Source organism: Physeter macrocephalus, chromosome 20 (assembly GCF_002837175.3).
Source record: "Physeter macrocephalus isolate SW-GA chromosome 20, ASM283717v5, whole genome shotgun sequence".
NCBI lineage: Eukaryota > Metazoa > Chordata > Mammalia > Artiodactyla > Physeteridae > Physeter > Physeter macrocephalus.
In genome coordinates, this window is record NC_041233.1 from 91,606,015 (window position 1) to 91,621,374 (window position 15,360).

Below are 15,360 nucleotides of genomic sequence, written 5' to 3' on the forward strand. Positions count from 1 at the left end.
CCTGGCAGTCCTTCTGATGGACTGTAATTTGCTCAGAAACTGAAGACCGCCGAGGAATCAGCTGGAAGACGCTGGGAAAGAGCCAAGGAAGGAGCTGGAACCGCCATGGAAAGAGTGTTCTAGAGGGGAAATGACAAGCAACAGACAGACTTGGGTGCAACAAAGTGAGTGTGCCAGTGGAAAGTACCACATTAGGTATCTTCACTGAAAACCCTGTTGATCTGCTCCATTGAGCTGACGCTCCATGGATGGTGGGCTGTAGACAGTGCATGAAATTTTGGAAGGTCTTAAACTTCAAGCCCTCTCCCCTTGAATGAGAAAGAAATTGGCTGCAAAAGCATGGAAATCTATGAGCCAGGGAAATGATGGCAGAGGTGGTGGGCAGGGCCACAGAACCACAACCAGGGAACCCTTTTTCACTTGCTCAATTTTTACTAGATAAGAATTTAATCTGTTTTATCTCATTGAATCCTCACAAATAACGTTTCTATTATTTTGGTTCTAATATTATCTCTGTTTTGAAGATGAGGAAACCGAAACCTAAAGGCTAAGGAAGGTGGTGATCTAGGGCTCATGCCTGCTGTGGGGCAATGCTCATGGCTGGTATTGATGGGCCACTTGCCTTTTAAAGAGCTGAGGCTGGGCTGTACATCAGGAAAGAGAGAACAAAATACTACGCATGGTCTCTGGTATCTCTAAAAGGACATGGGGGAGTATGAAGACAAAGCTGATACTATAAATACAATCTTAGTCACAGGTTTCACAGAGACAAAGTGGGAAGGGAAACTGTGTGGAAACTTATTTAGGCTTCAACAGAGTCTGTAAGGGTTGAATTAGGCAGATCCAGAAGGCGGGTTTCCACAGAAGGGCTGATATTCCCAAAGAAGACAAACCTTTCTATTAGAATTGGTTTCCTCTCCTGACCCAGATCTATCAGACACTACTTGGAAATTTCTTCCTCTCCTTGTTTCACTGATTAGCGATCTACCCATGTCCACTTGAGTTTATAAACACCCACTTTTCAAAATACTGAATGACTTAGTGTGGTTGTTGTGTTACTGGCCAGTCACAACATGAGTTAGCTGTATCTAAATCTTTTCTTTCTAATATCTAATCAAAACCGGTTTTCCTGAAGAAGTGGATTTTGATAGAGACAGAGAATAGTCAACAACTGTACAACAGTAAAATGGTCAGAACTTTCCTAAGCTCACCCAAAGTGGGGTGGCCACAGTAAAGAAACTGGAAGTGAGGGCAAAGGGGCTCCAAGAGGGTTTGAGAGGCATTTTTATTTATCATCACATTTTGCATAGGTGTAGGTCTAAGCTTATCACCCTGAAAAAAGTCAGAGGAAATATTCATCTTCCCCCTCTGGTATTACATGACCTCTCGATTTAAGGACGCAGAACGCTGGTGAACAGAACTAGTATTTGTCTATTTGCTCAATGAATACATATTTAACCACCATCAATTAAACAGAGTTTAGTGTGCTAGTCTGAGACCCAAACTGCTATTTACATGACGTTGCTTGTTGTTGCTTATTCTGTGGGAAAAGAAAGATACCAGGGATGCAATGAAACATTGTACTATAACTTTCACGTAAGTTAGGGCTGTCCGTACTGCTTCGAGTACTAAGAATAGAAGATAGTAGTTTCTGAACTTACCAGAAAACCCACTAGTGGCCTGAAGATTACATCTTTAAAAGCACCAAGCCCACGGTCAGCAAAACTATAAATAATCGTAGGCTGGTTTTGGAGTGTGCATGTAATACTATTAACACATCAAAAATGGATCACAAATAGCACCTACCACACATATTACATTTTTTCCCCAATAATGCCTACTTGTCTCTATTAAGCTATCAAGTCTATTTTACCACTCGCGATTGTTACTCAGGACATGTGTCTGCTAATTCGCTAGCTGGAATATCTTTGCCCTACAAAAAGAAAAACAACAAAAAACGCCCCAAAACCAGAAAACAAAACCCACCCTATTCTGTAGTCCCAAGTGGGAGCATTACCTGTCATATATCCCATTAACACTGGATTTCAAACAACTGAGCTGACCACTCCCTTGATGAAATATCACAGAAATTCACTCACAAATAGCACTTATCTGTCAACGTGCATACGACCATCTCAACAGCAGTCTGGCTTTGATTAGTTTTAAGCTCTGCAGATCATGAGAATCTGTCTTGCTTTTGAATTAAGAGGTACAAGTGAATAAGCATCATCTTTAGAGATGATCTGGATGGGAAACTATCACTATCTTTGACCTTCTTTAGGGACTTTAAAGCATATTCAGGGATCCCCCAGCCATAGAGAGGGCTGATGGGTCCAGGTTGCAGATGGAGCAGGCCATCTGGACCAATTCTCCTTTTAGATGCCTGCTTTAGGCCATTTCCTTATTTATCATAGACAATAAAGGGATTGAAGACAATGGGGAAACATCAGTAAATTAAAATGATTTTGTTTGTATAGCTGTGTTAAAGAATGGTGGGAAAAGTCAGTGAAACTCAATGGCTGAAATTGCATTTAAGGATCTTCTGTGGGTTTTGATTATCCATGACTTGCTAATCTTCTCTTATCACAGAGAAGACAAGGGAAAGAATAAATGAAAGCATAAACATGGTTGGAGCATTTTATGTGTTATCACATATGTTATCCTTATAGTCTCAAAACACTGTTCAGATTGGAATCATGTTTTTGCAACAACTTCGCATCAACGTAAACATAACACACATGCATATATTCACACACATGCGCGACCAACAACCAAGAACGTATTCTTGAGAAATCTGAGACGTTATTTCTCACTCCATCATGCATCCACACCTCTAGTCAGGCTACTCGGTACACGGAAGGCTCCATGTTTTCCCCATGCGTTGCCCGTGTTACGTTCTCCACAGGAACTGAGATTCCCATTCTCTTACCTTTCTCCAAATCCCACTTTCTACAGGAAACATTCTGGAACAATCCACCCAGCCCCCATTGACCTCTTCCTTTTTGACCTGCTGTCAGAATCATCAATGTAGCACTGGAAGGGATGCTGCCTCATTTGGCCTCTGATTTAATTTATCTGAATTCATCTTGTTTACCCAACTAGGCTGCATGGGGGTGGAAACATGATTTCTGCATCTAAGGGCACACCAAGCATAGGGCCTACTTAGCACACAGAGCTACTCAATACTTAGCTCTTTACCAACCGTTTTAAAAAGAAAGAAAAATCTACAAATCTCAATGCTAACCCCTAGCTGTTCTGTTGTCATTAAGAGTGAGGCAAAATTCCTGAAATTCCATAGAACCTTTCCTCCAAACAGATGTTAATCCTTTCCCTCCTTTCCCACAGATTATCTCACTCAGATTTCATAAAGTCCTGGAATGGAAGGCAGGGAAGGGCAGAAAATAAAATTCCTAGATTTTTGTATTTCTCTTAGAAAGCACATACATGAAGTGGTGGCACCTTTGGTGGCTCAGATATTTGACGCCTGCCTCACCTGTTGGACAGGTACAGTAAAACCTCCGTTAACCAGACCCATCTATCCAGAATCCTCAGTTAAACAGAAGCATGATTGTTCATGCATTAAAAGAAAGAGGTGAATTATAGCAAAAACAGGATCAAGGATTTATTTCAAAATCCACATCCTTGGAGGGCTCTGCATCTACTACATATTCAGTCTGATCTCGTACATCTTCCTAGATACAAGAATTGATCATTGCAATAATAAGGAACATTTAATGAATGCTTACTCTCAGTCAGGAATCAAGCAAAATGCTTTGAATACCTCATCTCATTCAGTCCTTACAAAGAACCTACAGAGTATTCACTACCATTATACTCATTTAAGATATCAAAACTGAGACACCTAGAAGTAAAGCAAGCTGCCCAAGATCGCACAGCTTAGGGAGGGCCAGCGTTTGCATAGAACATTGTGTGATGCCAGAGAAGACGATACAATACTTACCCATAGCCAATCACAATTCTCAATCATGAAAGATTTTCCTGGTATTTTATAGCTACTAAACTGAAATGCTGCCAACACACGACAGAGTTATTCACAATAAAATTTGGGGTGACAGAAGTTTTAGATCAACCCTCTATTTAAAAATTATTCAATAAACGGATCACACTCTTCACCTCCAACCCCGCATTCTGCTTAATTGGGGTTATCTTGGAGTAGAGAGATGCAGGAAAAAGAGAGTAGGGGAGGAAGAATTTGTTGGCCCTATTTTGCAGATTTAAAAACCAAAAGCAATCTCATCAACAATTTGTTGGAAATAAGGCATGGATTAATAATAGAAAAAACACTGGGGAAGAGTTGAAATTTTGCCCTCACCCACATTTCCTGAGTGCCTGGAGGGTGATCTGAAAGAAAACTGGGTGCATAACCTCTGGCTGTCATAAGTATAAATTATTTCAGCAGTGTTGTGGGAGGTATATTTGCTTAGTTCAGTCATATTGGGAGAAGTTGGGATGAATTCATGCTGGTGAGGAACAACTGTATTAGTCAGTATAGGAGCTGATAAAGCAAATATTCCTGTTTAAGTCAAATTTTTATTGCCCAGTGATTCTTAGGGAAAAAAAACATAGAGGACCAGGGTTCTCTGCGTCTCTTACCTGGTGGTAAAGCTCAAGTTGCTAGCCATGCTCATATGTGTCGCTGGGTAGGAGTCCTGTGTTTTTGGACCAGAGTGTTCCCTTCCGTTGTTTCTCATCACCATGACTGTTGTCCCTGCAATGTCATAGCCGTCTTGGTGAGTTGGCATAATACCCTTTCATAAGGGATTTCTGGACTGTTCCTATTGGCTGAGAGAGCTCTAGCCCCTTGACTAGGGAGAGGCTGAGAATCCTCAGCTACAGACTAGTTCTAAGAGGATGGTTTGTAGAAAACTCTTTAATTTCCCTCTACAGAGTTAGAGAGTGGGTGAAAATGATTGTGAGGATGTTAATACCATATGGTATGCTTAAAATAAGTACCTACTGAGTACTTTCTTACCCATTCTGCACCTTTCTAATCCATCATTCTTCCCATCTCATCCAAAAGTATAGCATTTGGGGAGCCTTTCGGCTGCCAGCAGAGTCTACAGCCACTACAGGACAGTAAGAAAAGATCACTATACAAGGCCCCTACTCCCTTCTGCAGATACTGGTCAGCCTACAATTCATTCTCCTTGGATACTGCTTCCTTTTACTTCACTTTTCCTTCAAGGTTTCCTTTATTATTTATTTTAACTTTTGAAGAATCTTGATCTCACCTGGGATATGTCTCAATACATTTGTGAATTTCCACATCTGGAAATAACACAAAAGCAGATAATCTTCTCATCTGCAAAATAGGGAGAAGACTAGGACCTCAAAGGGTGATTGTTGAGGATAAATGCAAGAATGTGTGAGCAACATTAAATGAGCAACACGAAGCTGCTTTGAGATGGAAAAAAAAACTGACACCTGAGCCTCCTGCACCCATATGTTGATACTCCATCACGCCATTTTTATTCCAGAACAGAGATTTAACCTAGGAATCCTTTAAACGCACTTGGCTAGGAAGCCATCCTTGCTCAATAAGAATTGGCACTTGGTACTGTGATGAAAAGTAACATTCTAAAGGATGCTTTGGAAGTTAAATGCTTTTCTTTCACTATTCAAAAACCCTGCATGATCTGCTTGCCTGAACCTGATTGCCAGGTGATCAAAGATGGGAAGATTGCCTGGGAAGAAGTTATCAAGGAGATGGACAGAGTCAAAGAGGAGCCATCACTGCTACTCCTCTTCCTTGCCCACCTAAGTGGAGAAAAGACACATGACCTTTCCTCCTGTGTCAATTTAAGAATCTCTCTGTACTTAGACTACTCAGAATGGGGAGTTCCTCTGGAACAAGCCTTTAAACCCACACTGAACCAGGTTTTGGACAATGGCAGACATAAAGAGCCACCAAAACATCTTGGTATCCCTCTTCTTTTGATGTAACTCTTTCTAAGCCATTTTAATCTGCAGAAAATATCAATTGAGTCAAAACATACTTTTGGAAGAAGAGGGACATCCTTTGCATATGTGATTTGTCGGTTAAAATCAGCAGTAATTGCATCATACAGGTGTACTAAGAGCCAAGTATGGAATAAGATTGCTCCCTATCTGTAATCCTCAGAAGCCTTCACTTACATATGGAATTTTGATGGGGTTTTCAGGTTGATTGATGTTTCCTTATTTTGTGGTTACCTTTTGCCCTGGGGGGAATGGCTTGGGAAGGGAACTTCTGAAGAAAAATCTAAGCGAGGACTAGCGTGTTACCAACTGTCAGTCTTTAAAGGCTAGTCGGCTTAGTACTCATGATAGAAACTGGGCTGTGGAATGTAAAACGCAACATGCCTAAACTGGCTTGGGAACGATGGAACTTTCGGGAAGTCTCTATGTTTTCTCAGAGCCTCACTCTCCAGCCAACAACATTTGCCAGGTATTAAAAAAAGGTGGGAGGGGACAGGTGGGTGAGGTGAGTGCTAGGTATGAACCGTGAGAAATTTTTGCTCAATAAAGCTTTGAATCTTCCCCTTGTGTCCTTCTTAATAAAATCTCTCCTGAAAACACATGAATGATTTGCATAATGTTGGAAGCTTTCATGATTATGGAAGTACGTCCATGGATATGGGGGCTGGAAGGTGCAGTCTCATGAGGATGGGTGGGGGCTCGGGCTGTGTGTGCTGGCTGCCCGAAGGGGAAAGAACTGGTCCACATGATCTCTGGTTCCTTCAACCCTAAGTTCTATAATCCTAATGAATTTCACAAAAAAGTCTGAAAGTGTCCTCTCTACCAGGTTGCAAAGAGGGCTGTTAAGAACATGCAACAATTACTGTCCTTTCTCCCAGTTTCTTTGTTGCTTCAAACATTTGAGAGAAAAACCAAAGAATAAAATAAAACTAGGAAGTAAAGTCCCCTTCTCTCAAGGCAGTAGATAAGCAATTGAAGTTTCTCTGATTTCACTCTAAGAGCACTTGATCATTTGATTTATTTATATTTTAATCTATTTAGCTACAGCTGACAGTGTCCAAGTAATTATGTTTTCATATTTTAGGCAAGGGAAAGATGAAATGGATTTTTGCCTAACGCCCTAACCAGACTGTTAATGGCTTGCCATAGCTTACTATGACTTCTCCTCTATGGATATTCTAAAGACGGTTTCCGAATAAAGCATTAGACGTCAAAAAAGACATGGCATCTAAGACCTTTGGGTGACTGAAAAAAAAAAATTAAAGTCCTATGCACGGCCAGCATCTTGATTATCTTTCTCTTTTCTTCAAGAAGTGATTTCCTTGACAGCTACAGGCAACCATTTTCCTTTCCTGGCACATGTGATAGGATTGCATATTAAGAGATGTCTCATATATGATTTCCATATGGAGAGCAATAATTGTACTCCTCTCTATCTCCCTCAGGAAATCTTATCATAGTCCAAATGAGTGAAAATAATTCCTGCCTTATTTGGCTGATTCTGAATCTGCTCCAATTTACTAAATAGCTAAACTGTTGCAAAATTTAGTATCTACCAGTCATTGTGACACACCTAAGAAGTGATACCATGTGTTCTGGATAAGAAACACTGCTCTCTGGAGCTGAAGAAGCAGCAGGGCAAGAGATCAAGCCGATGCTTCCATCTTGCAAAAATAGGGATAACATTCATCCATCTATTTATTTTTTTATTTATATATCTGTTCATGATCAGAACTTCAAGAAAATTCTTAGAGCCATGAAAGATGGCACGGATTGGCATGAAGAGAGGCTAGATCCAGGGAAACCTGCCAGCACACTATTATAATCATTGGGATGAGAAATAAAGAGGGCCACGGCCAAAGTGGAGATGGACACCAAGGACTCGAGAAAATGAAGCCCCACAGCCAACGGTGGGACTGACTACAAGAACAATGGCAACTGTCCTGAATACAGGAATGCAAGATACTGGTGTATGGTCTTTGTGGACTGTTACCAGGTTGTTCTCCTTTTCGTTGGAATTGGGTGGACACGTGGTCCCTGGCCCTGCTTTAGGGAAGAAGAGGCATTTAGGAACACCTCCGCTCTCTCTCCTACCTATAGCCATTGGTGCAGGAGGAGAGCCAAGCTAGAGAGATGAGCTGGTAGTTTCACTGCGGGGGGTTAGAGCTCAACCTTCCAGGTGTGGAATGCTCATCCCTAGGGAACACTGGCTGGGCTGACTCCCTTCGTACAGAGGTCACTTAGTCTGGGATGCTGATGAAAAAATGACCCAAGGCAAAACCTAAAGAAAACTATGAAGTAGAGTAAATTCAAGTTTGGACCTCCTATTCAAACTATTTCTTATCATTTCTGCCCATCCCTGACCCCTTTTCACGCCTTCTTTCCAATTTCCTCTTCATAATTCCCCTCTCATTTACACGTGACTCCATCACAAACATTAACATTTTAAGAAGGAATCTAAAGCCTTTCTCAGGGGGTGAGGATTAGGGGAATTTGGACACAACTCTCCTAAGGCCACTCTTCTGTTGCCCACTCTCCACGCCATGACATACAGAGACCGGTGTGTGCTTCTCCCTGCCCTGGTTGAGGACCACCGCTCTAAAATCTTAGGCGTTAGAGAATTCAGGGCTGAAATGGCAGGCGGTGAACTGTTTAGTTGGAGCTGGGAAAGTTTCTGCCCAGTAACTTATCTAATTGCATATGATTCCTCCTGCTCTGAAGGCTGGCCCTACCATGCATGGTCTTCATGCTCTGGATCCAAAACACATTGGGGAATGGGTTCAAATAAGTATAATCTACCAGGACTTCTCTGCCAATTCTAATTTCATCTGAATCTCATTGTTGAGAAAAATAACGAGATTGTTTTTGGAGTCTGTGTTCCCACGGGTTCTATGATAATTACCATATATGTAGTACTTACTATTTGCCAGGAACTGTTCTTAATGCTTTCTATATGAATAGACTCAACCTGTATACTCTTTATGTACTAATATTCTCATTTAACCCCCTGAGATATGTAATATTATCACCAACATTTTACAGAAATCTGAAACACTCTGAGAGGTTAAATAGTTTGCCGAAGATCACACAGCTAAGAAGTAAGTGAGCAATGCAGAATCCAACGTTTTTAACCACTGCACCCTGCTGCCTCTCTAAAATGTTAGATTATGAACTTAAGGGGAGAACCTCTGGTCTGGTTCTACTCAGAAAAAAAAAAAAATGGAAGTGATCAAAGAAGAGGGATTATAAATCATAGAACATCAGAACTGAAAAGAGCCATAGCGGTGATGAGGACTGCTGAATTTCAAAAGGATGACACTGAGATCCCAGAAGGTGATGTGTCTTCCCTAAGCCGCATCCAATCAGTGGCACTGCCGCCGTCAGAATTCAAGTCTTCTGACTTCTCATTGAATACAGGAGGTGGAGGAAGTTGGTGGGACTGAGCAAGCTTAATTAACTCAACGAAGAGATAATTCTTTAAAGGGAGTGGACCGGGGATACATTTCATCTGACTCTGAAATGTAAAATAGTCAACCTGGAATCTGAACTAACTCTAAGTCAGTAAATTTTCTATTCTGTCATCTATTGGTAAGTTCCTTAGTCCTTCTAGAAAGTTAACTCTCTGGGAGAATTTCCAAGACTTTATCATTACTTTTAAATCTATAAGGCCAAGTAGTCCCCTTCTACAATGATGTCCCCTTTGGCACATTTTTGGCTAGAACTAACTCTCCAGGTTCAAATTCACACACAAGTCCACTCCCCTGGCTACCAGACCCTGAGTGTTTCATGGTACTCTGCTGCCATCGTCTGGCAGACTGAGGTAAGAACAGCTGGCTCACTCATAGCCTGCTATTGAAGAATCTTGGTACCAGATTAATTAGAGTTGTCCTGGATGTAGTAGAAGTGGTGATGGAGGATCAGTATGGAGCAAGAAGAAAAAAAAATGATTCTATTATGAGAAGAATGAAAGGTTCCGGGGAAGATCAAATGCCAGATTATAAACTGCAAGTCTTACTGATTCCCTAGATGCTGATATACTAAAACCCACTGAATTGCTGGACGCTTTAAAAGGATTTGGTATTTACTTCATAGTATTTGAATTATATCTCGATAAAGCTATCACCCAAAAATGACAGAGTCTGGACCCCTGAGAAAACACTTAGTCCCTCCCAACCAACACACACACCTGGTGTCTCGGGAAGGTGAGAGGGGGCGAGACAAGGAACATAGGATAATTTTATGGTGTGTGAGGGGAGAAAATCCATAGGAAAACCCTCTTCATATGGATCCTGGTGGGCGCACTTAGAGGAGTTATTTAGTAACAGTGCAAGATGACTAGAGAAGAGCAGATGGTGGCACGTGTGTGTTTAAGCAGAAGATGGCCTGAGGGCACCACCTAGGTTCCCACATCCTGACCTGCACACCTACGAATGTGGGGAGACTGACAAACCCCACAGAGCAGAGAGACCAAAATAACATATGGAATTAAAAGACCAGGAGTAAAAGAAAAGGGGACTTTGTAGACCTCAAGGCCAGAGGCTAAAAACTACAATGAGGTACCACCTCACACTGGTCAGAATGGCCATCATCAAAAAGTCTACAGATAATAAATGCTGGAGAGGGTGTGGAGAAAAGGGAACCCTCTTGCACTGTTGGTGGGAATGTAAATTGGCGCAGCCACTATGCAGAACAGTATGGAGGTTCCTCAAAAAGTAAACATAGTTACCACAGGATCCAGCAATCCCAATCCTGAGCATGTATCCAGAGAAAACCATAATTCAGAAAGATACCTGCACCCCAATGTTCATTGCAGCATTATTTACAATAGCCAAGACATGGAAGCAATGTAAATGTCTATTGACAGATGACTGGGTAAAGAAGATGTGGTACATATATACAATGGAATACTACCCCAGCTGTAAAAAAAAAAAAACCCCAAATAATGCCATTTGTAGCAACATGGATGGACCTAGACATTGTCGTACTAAGTGAAGTAAGTGAGACAGAGAAAGACAAATATCTTATGATATCACTTATATGTGGAATCTAAAGAAATGATACAAATGAACTTATTTACAAAACAGAAACAGACTCAGAGACATAGAAAACAAACTTATGGTTACCAAAGGGGAAAGGTAGGGGGGAGAGATAAATTAGGAATTTGGGAGTAACATATACACACAACTATATATGAAATTGATAAACGAGGACCTGCTATATAGCACAGGGAACTATACTCAATATTCTATAATAATCTATATGGGAAAATAATCTGAAAAAAATATATATGTGTATATATATATATATATATATATAACTAAATCATTCTGTTGTACACCTGAGCCTAACACAACATTGTAAATCAACTATACTTCAAGAAAAAATAAATAAATTTTTTTTAAAAAGAAAATTCTATCTGAAAAAAAAAGACCAGAGGCAATGGCAGGGACGATGGATTTCAGTAACAAACAACAGTAGGTGACCTAAATCCAGGAGGAACAGAGTCACTGGTTGCCAATGCAGAGGTCACAGAAGTTGACACTTACAGACCTCGGGAACCAGTAAGGAGGACTCTCATGAAAGGATACTTGGCTGTCCACTACAAGAATACCATGCGGTTAGGCAAGTTTTCTCCTGCATTTAGATAGAATACTACTGGGGAGAAGAGAAGAGAAGAACCTTAGAGAGAAGGAGAGCCCTAATAGGAAATTCAAGTTCTGAATTAAGTTTAAATGCTGAAACCCTGGGATTTTACCCAAACAATCTTAACATACCTGGAAGAGACTAAGTTTCAAACCAGAAGTGATTAAGTTATCATGAATGCTCGAAATAACTCTTCTCTTCCTGCTTTAAGTGGTAAGGGTTGTTGGTGAGCTATTGAGTTCAGCTTGAGCAAAGGGGGAAAGTTTCATTTCTTCATCACTGTGCCAGAATGAATAAATTTTAAGCTCCCTACAATCCATTAAGGAACAGAGTACTCAAGGAGCGGTTTTGTTCGCAACACTAGAAGAAATGATAATTATGCTGGTGATAGAGGTGTTAGCTAATGCTACAATGGTAGTCGTATTGCAATATAAATGTATCAAATCATGTTGTACACCTTAAACTCACACACTGTTGTATGTCAAAGACATCCCAATAAAATTTAAAAAAATAGAAATCTCATGAGGGCGTATCCTTATACCCAACGAAGCAGTCAGATACAGGCTGAACTTTTAGACTGAAGGTGGGAAGACCTGCGTGATGTGGAGAAAAAGCAACAGGCTTATCATCAACACGTCTGGGATTGACCTGGAAGGTGCCTCCAGCTGGCTGTGTGACTTTGGACAAAATTACTGAATCTCTTTCGGAGCTCATTTGCATGGCCCGTGAAGGGGTTGAACTAGAGAACTAGTAAGGTTTCTTCCAGCTCTAAAAGACTGATTCTCAGGTCTTGGATGCCCAGTGGGGAAGTATCTGCCACTTCTTGGCCAAGTTCAAGTGGACACTGTCTTTTAAGAGAGAGAGTCCCTCCCCTTTCCTTGGCCACGCCCCCAGAAGCGAGGCTGAGGACAGCCAGACAGAAAGCGCAGTTACCTGTCCTGTGTTGAGGATTCTTGCTTTTGCAGCTACATTTTCCAATTAGCTCGGGAGTATCCACATCACTGTGACAGACGGCACAGTAAAAGAAGGCTCTGGACAGCGAAAGCAAATCAAGAATGACTTATGTGAGGCTTCACACTGAAGAAACACGGGGCTGGCTCAGTCTGCCTGCCATTAAGTTGTATTCGCTTTAGGACTTTCTCCCCGTTAAAGTAATAAAAAAAACTTACCTTTTGACATCCTTTGCAGATTCAGCAATAAAGAACCCTAGTGTGTTCTTATGGAGCTTAACTTGAGCAGGTGGGTTTAGTATCAGCCCACTAGAAACAGAAAATAATAATACAGTAATTTTCCCCTCCAATTTCTGGGGCAATATCTGTTTTTACCAAAGGATTCTCTAAGTTGCAGAGTTAATAGGACCCAGTCCCTTTTTACTGGCAAAATTTACAGTAGAAAATGTGAATCTGACTGCATTTAATTCATTGACTGCTGCCGAATATACCGAGGGGGGCCAGGTCATAACCCAATTGCTGAGCTGCATACACTCCCTGGACTGTGTCCTGCATCAGAAATGGTCAAACCAATTCAGATGCAGGAAGCCTTGCTAATTTAAGCTACCCAAGGCCAAACAGGCCAAGGCCACACAGTTGCTAGTCTTAACGGTCATCCTAGTGGTGTATGTCCTTAGGCTATTTGTCCTTTAAAATTAAATTCATCTAATTAACTAGCTGGATTCAAAAGTTCCTTTTATTTGCCTATACAATTTTTTAACTTGCTTATCTCTGACTTCACTTTTGTGTATCTTGATTGCAAGATTTTTGAGAGCAGGAACCATGTGAATTGTTTCTATTTCTACACTACTTGAATATTTTGATTGTCTATTTTATTATGGTTTTGTGTGTTTGAAAACGCTGCCTTATAAACTTCATCCATGATATTTTTTGATAGGGTGCTCCATTATGACTGAGCTTCTCACATTTCTCCCTGCTGGTCAGGATCTCCCGTTTTCATTTCCTTTCATTCAGACCTCCAGCATGGTGAGGTCTTACAACCCTATACCTCCCCTCGCTTCGTTTGTGTGTGGTCAAAGTACTCCTTTCCTCCTTTAACACACACCCCTCCTTTCGTATGTACACTGGAAAGAGGTCAAGTCTTCCTTTGGGCAAAGCTTAGTCTGTTGTTAGGATATTCCAAAGTAACGTGCAGGTGTCAGAGCCTTACAAAAACAAAAGAGCTTGTGCAACAAGAGATCTTCAGCTCTACGCCAAGAGCAAAAGATGCTGAAGAGCTGCGTTCAAGCACATGATTGCACGAGACATCGTGTGTCACTTTCCGAGTACTGACTGACTGACACCAACATGTCATTGGAATCACTGCTTTTAACTCTGGAAAGGAAAGGACATGGATTTGTGCCTCCCCCGCCCCAGTATCATCGGTTGATATTCACTACCTAACAAGCATATGTTTAAGTTGTATCTTCATACCTCCTTTTTTAAAGGCAGGGTCCTCTGAACTCACGTTAAATGCTTAGTTATGAAGATACTGTCATAATAATTTCTCTGGTTGCATTTGAAAGAAGAGGTGAACATCTTTCAAAGAAGTTATTGCTTGATCCTCCCCCAGCCCCCTTCATGAATCACGGCCAGCTGCTCTATTAGAGAACGCAGGCCACTGGAACTAACTCAGAACATGCTCTGACTGGGGTCAGATCCAGCTTCACCTCTTACCAGGTGACAAATTATTCCCTAAGACAGATCCTGAGGATTATCCAGAGCTTGTGCACATCTTAGAGTCTAGTCAAGTGCATCAATTAGAAGAAAAACTAAAAGGTGAGAAAAAATAGGTTTTCCCCTTGTTTTTCAATATACCTGCCTGAAGCCCAGCTTTGAGATGCCCTATTTCCTTCTGTGTACAGTGACTGTGGTGGATTTAGCACAGCCTGGTGATCAGAAGTGTCCCCAGAGTAAGCTCACATTCTCGCTTGGCCCCTGGGTGTGGCGCAAGCTTGGGGAAATTATTTAACTTTTCTTGGCTTCTCCTCTGTACAAATGGGGCTAATTGTACCCTTCTTACAGCATTGCTGGGAGGATTCGGGAGTTAATGTAAGTGAAGTGCCTATAGCAGTGTCGGTCATGAAGTAGCAAACATGTAAGACTGCTATTACGAATATCTTTGCCAAATGAGGATTTAATTCTTTTGATGCATCTGACTCTCTGGTGAGAAACCAAAATTAAATCTATGTTGGAGCAGCTGCCTCTTTTATTGGAGGCAGATGTATGCTAGGTAGTAAATAGCACCAGAACTTCTTGAATATATGTAGAACTTAGTTGCTTATTCATGTTTCTGGTCCACAATGTCCTGACAGTCATTCTAATAAAGTTTATAGAAATCTAGGATGTTAAATGTAGAAAGGGTATTAAGAGCATTTGGTATAACAGTTTCTGAATGCCAGTGAATAAAATGACTATATCATGGGGACTCAAAAAATTCATACATTTTGGTTTTATAAAGTCAGAAGTGAGGTTTTGAATTCTATGTCTTTCAAACTTTGCAAATAATTCCGATGCATAACCCTGGTCATTGAAGGCCAAAAATGTTAAAACCTGATCAAGTTTTGGACTGGTCTGAAACCCAAACTACCTGGCTCGTGAGGCTAAGATACCATCCTCTTTACTCTCACCTATTTCCAGTAGAAAGGGCACTTGTACATGGGTTTCGATTTCGAGATTTCCATGAGCACGGCAGAATTGTTAAATAAGATTCAGCCAGCCAGATGGTACTATTCTTTTTTTTTTTTTT

At 41.0% G+C, this 15,360-nt stretch overlaps 1 protein-coding gene across 1 annotated transcript in view; it reads right to left on the reverse strand.

Moving 5' to 3' along the window:
* KCNU1 (potassium calcium-activated channel subfamily U member 1) overlaps window positions 1-15,360 on the reverse strand; it is a 133,492-nt gene that overhangs the window by 65,518 nt on the left and 52,614 nt on the right. Inside the window, exons 17-19 of the mRNA XM_007104069.3 lie at window positions 12,792-12,881; window positions 12,556-12,653; window positions 4,615-4,729 (exon numbers count right to left, since the gene is read on the reverse strand). Of these exons, the coding sequence (XP_007104131.2) occupies window positions 4,615-4,729; window positions 12,556-12,653; window positions 12,792-12,881 (303 nt within the window). The remainder of the gene's footprint in view (window positions 1-4,614; window positions 4,730-12,555; window positions 12,654-12,791; window positions 12,882-15,360) is intronic.